Below are 13,205 nucleotides of genomic sequence, written 5' to 3'. Positions count from 1 at the left end.
ATTTTAATAGTGTTTTCAACAAATACACACTTTTGTTTGCTTCCTACAAATGCATGCTACAAAGTAATCATTTCAAATCTCCCTTAAATGTCTTCATAAAGTAGTTACAAGTCTACTTATTTTGCCCACATGTAGAAAATCTGACTTAGAAATAGAATTAGCATGTTTTAGTTCAAACTAAAAACAAGTATGCCACGTAAAAACCATTGCCACCCGGAAGTAGTCACTGTCTCATTCTAATGATTTACATTACAGCAAAGATTGCCTTTGAGGAACATTTTAACCTTTTTATGAAAGGAGGAAATTATGAAACTCCTGTCTGAGGAAGTTATTAATCTTTTTTAAAAATTCAACAATTTAAATATAACTTCTAAATGTAATGTGTCTCATGCATTAAAATACTTCATTTGGGGGCTGTATCTAAACATAGTTAAATATATTTACTAGCATAATTCAGGACAAAAATCAACCTTTATCTTAGAAACAGCAGCACTTTTCAAGGACAAAAATAGTATAATTAAAGCAAATATATCTGTGCAGATAGGGTTGAGCAGTGACATTCACACAATGCTAAATTCACAATTTACCCCTCAGTTCTGTCTCTCCTTTTCCTACAGGAATTAGGTGAACATAGAGGCTGAAGCGTAAATCTATGTAGTATGTCATTGCACCAAATACCAAATGATGAGGATTGTAACTGCTTACAGGGAGAAAGCATATTTTGCAAACAGGTAGACAGTCAAATCAAACAAAATCTCCTTACTTCCAACAGATGTTTGAATTCCAGGCAGGAAGAAAGGAAAAGCAAATATTTTCTCCTACAAAAACCCACACAGATGTTTTGAGGACTATGTGTAACAAGTTCAAGAATCTAGTCCTAAAAAGCCACTAGGCAGAAGATAACACCAAACCCCACCTGTATTCTGAGTCCTAGTCTACAAGAGTCAAGACAGGTCTAAGCAAAACTCTTCGAGGTAAAGATGACTTTGCTCACCCCTTACCTATCGGTCCCTCTCCATCTATACACAGCCTAGTTGTGAGATCAGTGATCTTCTGGTAACCTCAACACTTGCCTCACTTATGAATCAAGTTCTTCCCTGGTGGGAATGTGATGCATGAATGAGAAGACATTTGAACAGAGTTCTTTGTTCCACAGAAACAGAATTGTCTATTTTAGGTTGAACATATCATCAGAGGTCAAGACAATCTAACCACATAGTCCTGTTGTGTATAATATCCAAGGGTTGTTGATATGGAGAGAAATGTGAATGCCTGTCCTCCCAACCTCATGGATCAGACACCATATTCACGTCACTGAGCTAAGACTAGTGCCCACACCTAGCTAATTCTGATCCCACATTCTTCCCACTGCATCTTGTAGTGTCCATGTTCACAGAGACTGCCTCCACAGAGCGGGCTGGAAGGTCATCAGTGAAACTGGAGTAGGAGTAAGAGCCCTCACTCTCCAACCCCAGAACCTGTGAAGAATTCCTCAAATGCCCAATCTCAGCCTTGAAGTTGGTTCTCAGTGCCTGTAAGAATGAAAGTTCCACGAGCATCTCATCTGCCTTGCTCATGGTTGAATCTTTTGTGCTCAAAACAGTACCTGGTGCAAAACAGATAAACGCTCATTGATTTTGTGAGATGAATTGTCTCATTCTTTGTTCAGAGATGCTCTGCTTCCCAACACTCTTTGGTTTGTGTATTAAAAACACTAGTGGGCGGTGCTTATTATGCATTAGAGTCATTCTCAGAATATGAGCAAGAGAAAACAGAGAGTTGAAGAGAGATCAATAAAAGTCTAGAGCACTGAGAGAACAGTTCAAAGACAAAATGACATACACTGTCCATTCAAAAGGCAGCTGTGGCTGGGGAATGACTTCCAAACTATGTTCACACCCTAATCTCTGGAATCTGTGACAATGTTACATTATGGGGCAAAATTTGTAGATGTAATTAAAGTTATGGACCTTAAAATAAGAAGATTATCCAGGATTATCTGGGTGGGAAATCTAATCACGTGAGCCTTTAAAAACACAAAACTTTGGAGGAGAAAGAGATATGGCAGACAGAGGTCAGAGATTTAAATGAGGAGATCAACTCAACCCACACACTGAACCATATGACAAGGGATGAGAAGGAATGAAGGTGCCTCTAGGAGCAAAGACCCACACCTGGCTGAAATCCGCACAGGAAATAGGGACTTCAGCCCTACAACTGCAAGAAACTGAATTCAGCTGACACTCTAAAACAGTTCAAAAGCAGATTCATTTTCAGAGCCTCCAAAAAGGAACACAACCCTGCAAACATCTTATCAGGTGAGGTGCCATTATACCCAGATTTCTGGCCTTCAGAATTGTGAGAATATAAATGTGTGTGGTTTTAAAATGCTAAGTACAGGGTAATTTGTTATAGCAGCAACAGAAAAGCCAATACAACTAGCAAGGGCCGTGACAACAGAAGCAAATAAATTATTTCGGCTAAAATTTACTGATCCATTATGATGACTCCATTCTGCAGTCTAAAACAGAGAACAAGTTACTGTGGAGAGGCAGAGAGAAATCTCTGCATAGGTTTCTGTCCTTTTTCTGTGAAAGGTGTGTGCTGCTTCAGCAAAGAACTCAGGGAACTCAGGGAAGATGAGGAAAAGTTCACTTGTCACTCAGCCCACCTTTAATAGTCAAATCCATCCTGCTGAGCAGTGAGATCATAGAAGTTGTTGCCAGGTGGCCCTTAACTCCTCCTACAGGGTATTATCTCAACAGTACAAATACTCTCAACACCCCATAACACAAGTCTCGCTTTAGACTTCAGTGCATTCATCCTGGAGATGGTATTTCATATATTGACCCACCCTTATATTCATCAGAAAGTCACCTTTTTGAGGATCTTGGTTGAGTTCAGTCCTAAAATAATCCTGACACACAATAACCAGTCAATAAACGAATGCTTTATTTTTAGAGACAGGGTCTTAATATGTAGTTTAGGTTGGCCTCAAACTCATATTTCTCCTGTCTTCATGTCCCAAGTGCTAGAATTACAGGCATGCACCGCCATGGCCAGATGAATTAATAAGTTTTTAAATAAAAAAAAAAAACAGAATGCATGCATAATAGAACTATCCATTAATCTTAGAGAACTGAAGGATGCAATAGCATTCCAGCATGCAGTATTAATCTTCATGTGAGGTATAAATTGAAGTACATAAATAAATCAGAGCCTGTAGGGTGAGAGGGCTTAATAATACCTGGGCAAAAAATAATGCAATTTTTCATTGAATTCTCCATGTCTACCTTACATGGTATGACTTTGATTCCTAACACTAATCTACAGAAGGAAACTTCTATCTTGCCGGCAACTGTTTTCAGCATATAATTTATATTACTCATGTCAATTAAATAATCAGATTCTATTTATTGAGCACCTAGTATATGCCAAGCTCTTCAAACATATGACCAGTAACTGCAATAAATGGTAGACTATATTACCTGCATATAAAAGAAGAGGGAACTGAGGCTTATAGAGGCTAAATAATTTTCCCAAGGTCAATGATGGTAAAAAACTGAAGCAATATTTGAACCCAGATCCAGCTGACCCCCAACTCTGCCACATTCCCCCATATTGTCCAAACACTGTTATCCCAATCATACAGAGATTGGAGGGAGCCCAGGAAAAAGAGTCAGAATACCCTTGGCTGAAAAATGGGGAAACACCCACACTAAAAAAATAATAATAATAAAATGAAGGAAAATGTTTCAAAATATGTCTCTCCTGATGATCCACTTTTGGTACAGAAATGCGTATTGACAGAACAGTTTTCCCCCATGATGCTGGTTCTGGCATCTGGTTGCTGCTTCTGTTGCAGTTCTTGGCACAATTAGCCATCCATGTGCAGTGGTACCACATGTCACATCCATCTACCATCACAAATGTTGAAATTTCAACCAAGTAGCAGAAGAAAAGGCCTGCTTATTGGAAACCAAGAATCAATCCCAGTATGCCAATTAAGGCTGTGCTTAATTCAATAAATAACATTCCAAAAGCTTTGGAAGTCATTTCATCCCAAAGGCACCCTTCAAAATCCCTTTATAACAGAACAATCCAGACCATTCACTATAATCTAATTCAATAGCCCCATTTTCTGATTTTATGGAAAGAGATTTCTCAGCGACAACAGAATGACAAGAACAGAACCTAGATGCTCCACGCCCCCAAGAGGTGGCCAGGAAGCACACTGGAGCCATCTTAATCAATACCTGCTCATGAGCCAACCAAGCCACAGGTATAACCACAACATAATGAGATGGGATGAAACATGTGGCTGACAGTTTTGAGGGTGTATTTCCATGTACCCTACCATGTTGGTAATCCTCCTAGAGAGATATTTTCAAATTGAAACCTGACCTGTTAATCGTCACTTGATGAGGGCAAAATGTCAATCTACTTTGAGTGTAAGTCAGACAATATGTGAGTGGAGAGATTTTACTGGGTTGTAAACACAACAGGTGTTTAATGATAAATAGAACTGAAACAGAATAAATTACCATGTCTTCTAAAAACACTCATCTTTCCAAGATCTGAAGATGACGTACAGCAGCCCAAAATAGTCCAAGGAAATGGTTTTGGACCATGACCTTTTGTACCATTTGAAATAACCTTGACCTTCCATCTCTCACAATGCCAAAAATACTACTAGGCTACAAATATCTGTGTAAGTGAGATTATCTACTTGGGGCTGTTAAAGCTGCAGAGATCTCCGTAAAGAAATATATCTCACTTGAAATTATAATTAAAAAACAATAACCAATAGAATCACAGATCACTGATCCAAGCACTCAGTAATTAAAATAGAATGTACTGCTTCCGGAAACAAAAACAAATTTTAAGCATTAGGCTTATACTAGTCCCAGTGACTGGCCACAGGGACTCCTAGAAACTCACAGTTTTGCTACTAACTTTGCCCAGGCAGCAACTTGCAGCATCATAGAGTCAAGCAGCATACAAGAACTTCCTGATGATCAGTTCAGGGTACATACCCTGAGATGTGTTTCTAAGGTTACATTCTAGGATATGATCTAAGCACAGGGTCCAGAATAATACTTCACATTCTTAGGACTACCTGGAGGACCTAACCCTGTATAAAGAAGTCATGCCACTGACAAAGTCCAACAGGATTAAAATTTCATTTTATTATAATGAAGAACATCTCTTTTCAGGGCTCTTTCTCTGGTTTTAAGAGAAACTACTGACAAATCAGAGCACTCTCTGTTGAGCAGGAAACCAGAATACTGCATGTTAAAGAATACTATAGAAGGGGTGTTTTGCCATTATTCTAGAATTACTATAGACGACACTGGTGAACAATATTCTCAGACTCGCCTGCATTTTTTGGCGAAGAATGAATATGCATTGTCATGGAGCACTACTCTAAATGATGGATTCCTAGGCTGATCAAATTTTGCTGTTTTTTTTCTTTGAATGCAAATTTCTCATTCATTTAATTATTAGATGCAGTCTCATTCAATTCCAGAGTTTTACTATGAATGCCCACTATGCCTTCCCATGATGATTTTGCAAACATGAATAGATAACCATCTTCTCATCAATAGTTTCAAGATTTTTTTCAAAATCTGAGCAACTCTTTCTTTAAGTGAACTCTTATACAGAATTACAATATAAAAAACATGAAATTATAATATAAAAAACATGAAAAAGGAATTTGTGTGAAACAGGCACAAGGGACCATGGACTTGGACTCACCACACCCAGCACATATTTTTTTATTTATTCATTTATTCATATGTGCATACGTTGTATGGGCCATTTCTCCCTGCGGCCCCATGTCCCCTCCTCTTCCCCCCAGCCCCCTTGCTTCCAGGTCACCCAGCACATTTGTCTCCCATTCAGCCCTTAGGAGAAGGCACAAAAGTTTAAAAGAACACTTGGGATACCACTGAACTAAACTGTATCACCAACTCCCAGCAAGCCGTATGTTTCTACAAAAACAAAGTCATGTTATCCAAGAAAAAAATTTCACATTCCAGAAGCATTAGTGTAAAGCTTCTTCACAGAGCAAATCCACTCACCACAATAGGCTTCAGGACGTCCAAATTGGAATGAAGCACTCGCTCTGCTTCGTCCAGTTTCTCCCGTGGTAGACCACAAAGCTCAGAAACTTCTGGGTCACCAATTTGAATCACATCTGCTAATTTTGATGAATTGCAAAGATCGGCCAAATGTAACTGGTAACCTTGCAAAAATACCTGAAGAATTTCATGCAAAGAGAGATAAGAAAAACAGGATTACAAAAATGGGAAGCTGGGTCCTTGAAGCCCTTGGAGGAATCTTGCATGAATACAGCTTTAAGATCTTTAAAAGGGCACTGTTCTAGCCCACTACCCCTGGTCTCTTCTCTAAACTTCAAAATGAATCAAGGCACAAACTGTCAGCACATTTCAAACCTGCATATTCTGTTTGATTCAGAATCTCTCACACTCTTTTCCCTCTTGCAGAGGGAAAACCTCAGTTCAATCTTTTTTCTCAATACTGGGATATGTGATTCAGCAAATAGAAATTCAGAGTCTGAACTCCTGGAACCATTTTTATTGGAAGAAAAACATCCTCCTTATTTTGGAGTTTATGATAATCTTACACTTGGATTAGACTGAATCATGCTGTTAAAGATATTTAAATGATGCACAGAACTATGCCCAAGTAATGTCAGAACCTGGAATCTTTTATTTTACTTACCCCAAAAGAGAGTGCTATAACTCCAGGCCTCCTAGTTCATTGATAGGCCAGTTCTTAGTTATTCTCACCTATTCATTATAGAAAACCCACTAGGAAGATGCTCATTGCCCGTATTTTGTCTAGTTAATTAGCCTTTCTAGGCCTAAAATAAATTGATTCTTCAAGTATGGTCCTTACTGTCCAGTGGACAGTAGTCTTTGTAAGAAAAGGGGCCTTGTTTATCGTGCTCATTTTGTATCCACAGTGCTAGAACACTACAGACAGTAAATACTTCTTGAATGGATGAATGAAATGAAGCAGGTTCTTTATTACACCTACTAACTCCTGCTAATTTAAATTAGTGCAGCCTGTCCTGCTTGCAGAACAACCTAATGTGAGTGATGGACCCAAAGTCTCTCAAACCCATGCAGCTTTCTAAACTCTGCAGAACTTCTGGCCTACCATGACTTCCATTAAATTTCACCTACTGCCAGGTACTCAGGTGCACTTCAGTTTTACTCCTATCTTTAGCCCTTACTGCCAGGCTGTCAGCAGCCTCCGCTTAGAGCCTGTGCTTAAGAACACTGACAACGCAGAAGCTCTAATTACCTTGCAAAAACCACCTCCATGCTTAGGATGTCCCTTATTTTCAATTGATGGGATGTGACAGATAAGAAATTGGCAGGGGGCAATGGAAATTGTGCTAAATGTAACTATTTTCAAAAGCCTGCTGCCTCTGGCTCACCTCCCAACCACACAATTGGTAAACACAAGGCGTATTTTCCTAGTTTCCTAAGGGCAAGCAGATTTTTCTAATTTTAAAAATTCTCGATCATGTGAAGCAAAGAACTTATTTTCAAACATAAACATTTCCACTACTTCTGCTTACTGTAAAGACAAGCCAGTAGGGGAACACGAGACAGGGGAAGGGAGCAGTTCCCCTTTCTGCCAGAGAATAAACTCAAGAAGCATCTTTGAAAAATCGATAAGCATGCAATCTGTCCAGAAGCTGTATGAGAATTAATGATGCCAGAAGAAGTTCTCTAAGAATCTAAGGTTGAAATTCTATATAAGCGCTAATATTACTAACTGGTTTTATCTTTTACATTAGGTGAAGATGAATTCAAGCTAACTATTTCCTTCACCACTGTTACAAAGTCAAGGGTTTATTCACTTCTTCCCACACCCTGAAATGATGTAATTACCAACATCCCTATGGAGGAAGCTGAGGGTGGCAGCTTACCTTGTGCAGACTGACATCAGCCTGCAGCATTCTGTCCACAGCAGGCCTTGGGAGAGAGAGACTGTGATGCAGGAATGCAGAGAAGGTTTCATTGTCCACCAGGAAATCCTGAAGCTTCAAACCTATCAAAAATGGTGTTTTGTTTGCATTTAATAAATAACTCTAAAAATAAGAAAAGAGCTCTATGGGGCAAGTGGAGAAATATATCATAATATTGATTAGCTTATTTTCAACTGATTGATGACCACAGGCTTCCGTCTTAAGCACACAAAGAAATGAGTTAGAGGAGCTTCTTCTTATCAGAAGAGACATGAAAAGATTGCTTTCTGATAACATGTTGAGTCACACTCAGTGTGTGATTCCACAGTCACAGTGACAGTGCTATTATACATACACAGCCTTTCCCTGCTTTCCAACAAAAAGCCAAACCTTTGTAATGATTTCATCCATCCACCTGAGTATTGTGGCACTAACCCCACTGTTCCTGTCTCTGCAATGCCATCTACCATAGCTAAAATCAGACAGACGGAAAGCCTTATTCCCAGAAGCCATAGTGGATGATCTCCTACATGAACAGAAAGTGGTTGTCAAACATTACTGTGCATCAGAATCACCTGGTAGACTGTGAAGTACAGATTGTTTGCCCCAGAGTGTCTGATTCAGTGCACCTGTGATGGGTTGGAAACCCTGCATTTTTCCATGTGATACTGATGCTGCCAGCTGGGGCTGGCATTTTTTGAGAACCACTGGTGTAACGCCTTGTATATATCAAACTGCTTTTACAGACATGGTCTCATTTAATTCCAAATAAAACATGTGATATGAAGCTCTAAAGCCCACATCCTCCATGACTTAGAAAAATAAGTGAGCATGTATCCAACCCTACTAAATGATTCAATTGCCGAAGAGTTTCACACAGGTGCTCATTAAACAACAAGCCCTCCAGGTACATTTACAAAAGACTCCAATAAAGGTGGGTTATATTTATCTCTTAAAAGAAGCAAAAAAAGCACTTACGAAAATGAATCTGGAGTTTGGATTGTGTTCATAGCTGTTACTATTTATGATTGCATTTTAAAAAATTGAAATTTCTATTTGGCACAAATATTAATATAAATTTGATCTGACTTTTAAAGATTTATCATATTTTAACATTCTATGACTTTTTTGGTTTGTGACTTATATTGCTTCAATAAATTATTTCTAAGGAAAGAAAAAAAAGGCTCTAATCCAGTGACTCAAAACAGAAAAAGCACTGGTTAGAACTCCAGAATTTTAGTTGGAGCCTGTCTGATATCACTTGAGTATTTCATGCCATCTTTCTGAACTTCAGTTCAGAAAGAGTTCTTCATCTCCAAGAGGCTTCTAAGCAGATGCTTAGCAGGAGCCTGCTGATTCTGAAATACTATCGTTTTTCTCTGCCTTATTTGAGTGTCCTCCTCTTTCTTCTCCTTCCACCTTTTTGTTTTTTCTGCAATATAAGTAAAACCAGCTCATCAAGATCATGGGCAAGGCATTTGCCCAACTGTGACCCACAGGTCCAAGCACTAACTGACCTCTAGGGGGCAAACTTTACAAACCCAAATCATCTACCTGACGAGAAAAAGAGGTTTGAACAGGGGCTGCAGTGTGTCATTTGAGGACAGGAGTTGTCCTGGGAGCTAAGAATGAGACAAAGTAGTAGGAAGATCCCTACAACCCAGCCAGATTCTCATCAAGCTGCGTGATCCAGGCTTGTTAAACTTCAGTAATATTGTACAGAGTTGTAGAAAAAAATAAATTAGCAAGATTCCCACTCTCTAGAGAAATGACTCTCTACAGCACCTGTAATGGCTGGCTCCTAAGGATATCTTAAGACACCAGAAGCTGTTCCTGGGCCTGTTAGTGCCCCTCCTTGGAATCTGTGCTCCTGCAAGCTGCCACCTGCCTGGTGCTGCCAACACACATGATGCTATACTGTAGCCATCAAGCTCACTTCTGCGGTTGTCAAGCATCAGAGCATCTAAGACTCATTTAGGAAGCATGCTGAAATGCAGCTTCTTGGGTCCAAACCCTACAGATTCAAAAATAATGGCTCTAGAACATGGAGTCCACAAATCTCTATTTTAATAAGCAGTCCTCATACCTCTAATGCAGGGGGTCTGAGAGCCATATTTTAAGGAACATTGCTTTACTTGCTCCACTAAACTGTGCCTATAAGGATACAGAATATGTGTTTTATCTGAGTGTCTCCACTGCTCAGATCAGCGCCTGGCACAGTATTACTGCCCACTGAATGACAGCTGAATAATAAATACTAGGAGATGGGATTAGGGCTGAGAAGATGCCAGAAGTATCTGGACAACTCTCAGATTTCCTTTTAGCAGAGCAGGTCTAAAAGGACCCAGGGATGCCAGGACCAACCACAGGCCTCTCACCCAAGAGTAAGCAGGACCCCTAAGCACTACAGCTTTCTTCCCAAGGACAGAAAATGGCATCCTGAGCATCCCAGAACCCCTACAGTAGAAGTAAACAGGAAAGAAGACAGGTAGGTATGTAAGCAGGTGGCTGTGCTTGAAGCTTAGTACGAAAAGGAAGGCACATTGCAATAGAAAAAGTGCCACTCTCGGAGCCAGAAGCTTGAGTTCTGTATCAATTTATTTGCCTGATCACTTCACCTCAGTGTACTTACACTGCTTTACCTACAGAATGAGAGGTCAAAAAAGACCTCTGTGAACACCTGACAGAACAGAATAAACATATGAGCTAACCCTCACTAAGAAGGTGGACTACAGTTTCCTGCTGCAAAGCCACAGCAGTACACAGCATCCCACTGTGAAACTTCAGAACAACCCCTTCCTTCCCACGAAGGGTGGCAGAAGTGTGGGAGGCTAACCTAGGCTGCACTTTCAATGGGCCTAGGTCATCCAACAACACTCTTGAGACCAGCAGATGTACTCTGCATGTTTATAAGACTCTTGTTATGTCAACAGACTCTGAGGATGAAAACAGCTGGATGTGATCAAACTCCAACCGCCTATCCCCTGGATGAGACACAAGAACCAAGAGGCCGATTTAATAGTCAACAACCCTTGGCAGTGCACGTGCAGGCTGGCTGGGTGGGGAAGCAACAGGGAGGGCCAAAGATCCCTGGCTACAAAGAACTTGCAGTCTGGTCACATGGATAACCACACATGTTGACTTAGACTCCACACCACCACTGACAGCTGCAACTCATGTGGACACAGGAAGGCAACATGGTGCCATACATTCTCCATCATGACTGCCTGCTAGACTCCCCCTGGAAGCTTTACAAAAACCCCAAAGCACAAGCTACACCTTAGAACAAATAATCAGAATTGCTAGGTGTAAGAGACAGGCAACTTTGCAGACGATTCTGGTCACATTTGAAAAACACTAATATGGATGAGAGATCAGGATTTGGGACTGGGAAAATCTAAATTTGATGCTGCTGTCTGCTATGAATTAATTGTATGACCATTAAAAGGCAACTTTGAGCTCATTTGTGGCCAAGTTTTCTTACCTTTGAAAGAAGATAACAGTATCCACCTCTCAAAAACAGGAAGACTAAAGAGATTCTTACATAAAGCATGAACAGTGAACAACTGGCTCATGGTAAGTGCTAAATAAATGGTAATATTCTTGTTATTAAAAGAATTTTTCACTGAAGTTGACCACTGTGCAACAATGCATTGTACAGGACACAGTTCCTGCCTTCAAGGGACTTTCTGAGCTGATAAGCGAGATGAAGAGGCACATCAGAGAAAAGAGAAGGAGGAATAAGAAAGCCAGAGAAAGTTAATGGAAGCATTTGTCCAAGATGAGGTTTATCTGTAAGTGTTCCATGGGGAAGGGTGGGGGAGACAGGCTGAAGTCAAGTTTTGCAAAAGGACAGAGAGCCAAAGATCCCTAGAAGCTGTTGCTGGTGAGGAGAAAGTAAGGTCTCTTATAATGGAAGGCACCAGGACAACTTGTACTCATAGAGTTATACACACAGTAGGTTCTTAACAAGTGTCTGTGAATTAATGAATGAATGAATGAATGAACAAGCAGATTAACAGAAAGAGAAAAGGTTTCTCAATACCTAGGATTTGGAGAATAGTAAAAGAAAAGAGAGAGGAGGGTATGGTTTGAAGACAGAGTTGGGTGGTTTTGTCACTGCTGGCCTTTGTTGTTCCCCCTATACTGCTGGCCAGAAAATGGGTGGAGAAGTGAAGAAAATAGAGAAAGCCAGCTGTCTGAAACAGTCCTATTCTTCTACCTAGACTATGAGTCACTTCCTCCAGAAGGCTGCCCTGATCTTTCCATCCTCAAATGGGGTTAGATGGTTCTCCTCTATGCCCTGACAACATCCTGAGTTTCCCTCGTGTATCACCCAGATCAATCTCAGTTGTTTGTGTGTACATCTTTCCCCCAGGAGAATAGAAATGCCTTGAAGACCAGCATTTGTAACTCCAAAGCCAGCAGTGCCTGGCATAGAGGAACACTCAATAAATGTTGGGTAGATGAAAGAACACAAACTAGAAAATAAATTAGTGAAGTGACATGATCTGGGAAATTGCCAGTTAAGGAGCGGTAAATTCACACTGCAGTGGTTAGGGAAAAGACAGATCAGGACATGAATGTGAAACAAGTTGGGTCAAGATGGCACCTGCACTTGAATTTCTCTAAGCCCACAGGGTCACATCAGCCCAGGTCAAGAGAAGAGTCAGGTAAGTGAGAACTGGGAGCAGAGTGGAGATAGAACAGTAGGAGACTGAGTCAGAGATGGCATCTACCTGCCTGGGCTGAGCATGGGGTTAAATGAGAAATGAATTTGCAGGCCAGGAGAATTCCATAAACAATGGCTAACAGCATCATCATTTTCAAGAATGACTGATCTCATTAGTTTCCTTGCTAATTTAACCCTAAAACATGTTCAGAATAGGTAAGAACAGAGAAGTGACTTTGCCAAGGATCCTGGGCTGCTGAATTCATGATTGATCTAAGCTATGTGTCTGTTTGTATGTGTAAGCATATGTATGTGTATTATGTATTTGCCTGGCTGAGTTCCTAGGTTGGATAGAATTAGGGAATTTTTTTTTCTGCTGATATTGTCTACAAGGAAAAAGAAAGGCTGAAGCTTCCTGATTTGTCTATTGAGAACTTTATTAAAAAAAAAAAGTAAATAAACAGCATTTTACAGAGAATCAATGGGAATAATCACATCTGCTGGTCACTAGAAGATGGTCAA

At 40.1% G+C, this 13,205-nt stretch overlaps 1 protein-coding gene across 2 annotated transcripts in view; it reads right to left on the bottom strand.

Annotated features, from left to right (window-relative positions):
• Window positions 1–13,205, bottom strand: part of Abca1 (ATP binding cassette subfamily A member 1) — a 127,116-nt gene that overhangs the window by 66,458 nt on the left and 47,453 nt on the right. For both annotated transcript variants that reach the window (XM_074051340.1, XM_020172047.2), the window contains exons 6-7: window positions 7,973–8,094; window positions 6,087–6,263 (exon numbers count right to left, since the gene is read on the bottom strand). In XM_074051340.1, the coding sequence (XP_073907441.1) occupies window positions 6,087–6,263; window positions 7,973–8,094 (299 nt within the window). The remainder of the gene's footprint in view (window positions 1–6,086; window positions 6,264–7,972; window positions 8,095–13,205) is intronic.

Source organism: Castor canadensis, chromosome 13 (assembly GCF_047511655.1).
Source record: "Castor canadensis chromosome 13, mCasCan1.hap1v2, whole genome shotgun sequence".
NCBI classification, from domain to species: domain Eukaryota; kingdom Metazoa; phylum Chordata; class Mammalia; order Rodentia; family Castoridae; genus Castor; species Castor canadensis.
The sequence above is the reverse complement of the archived record's forward strand: the minus strand, read 5'-3'. Positions and strand labels throughout refer to the sequence as shown.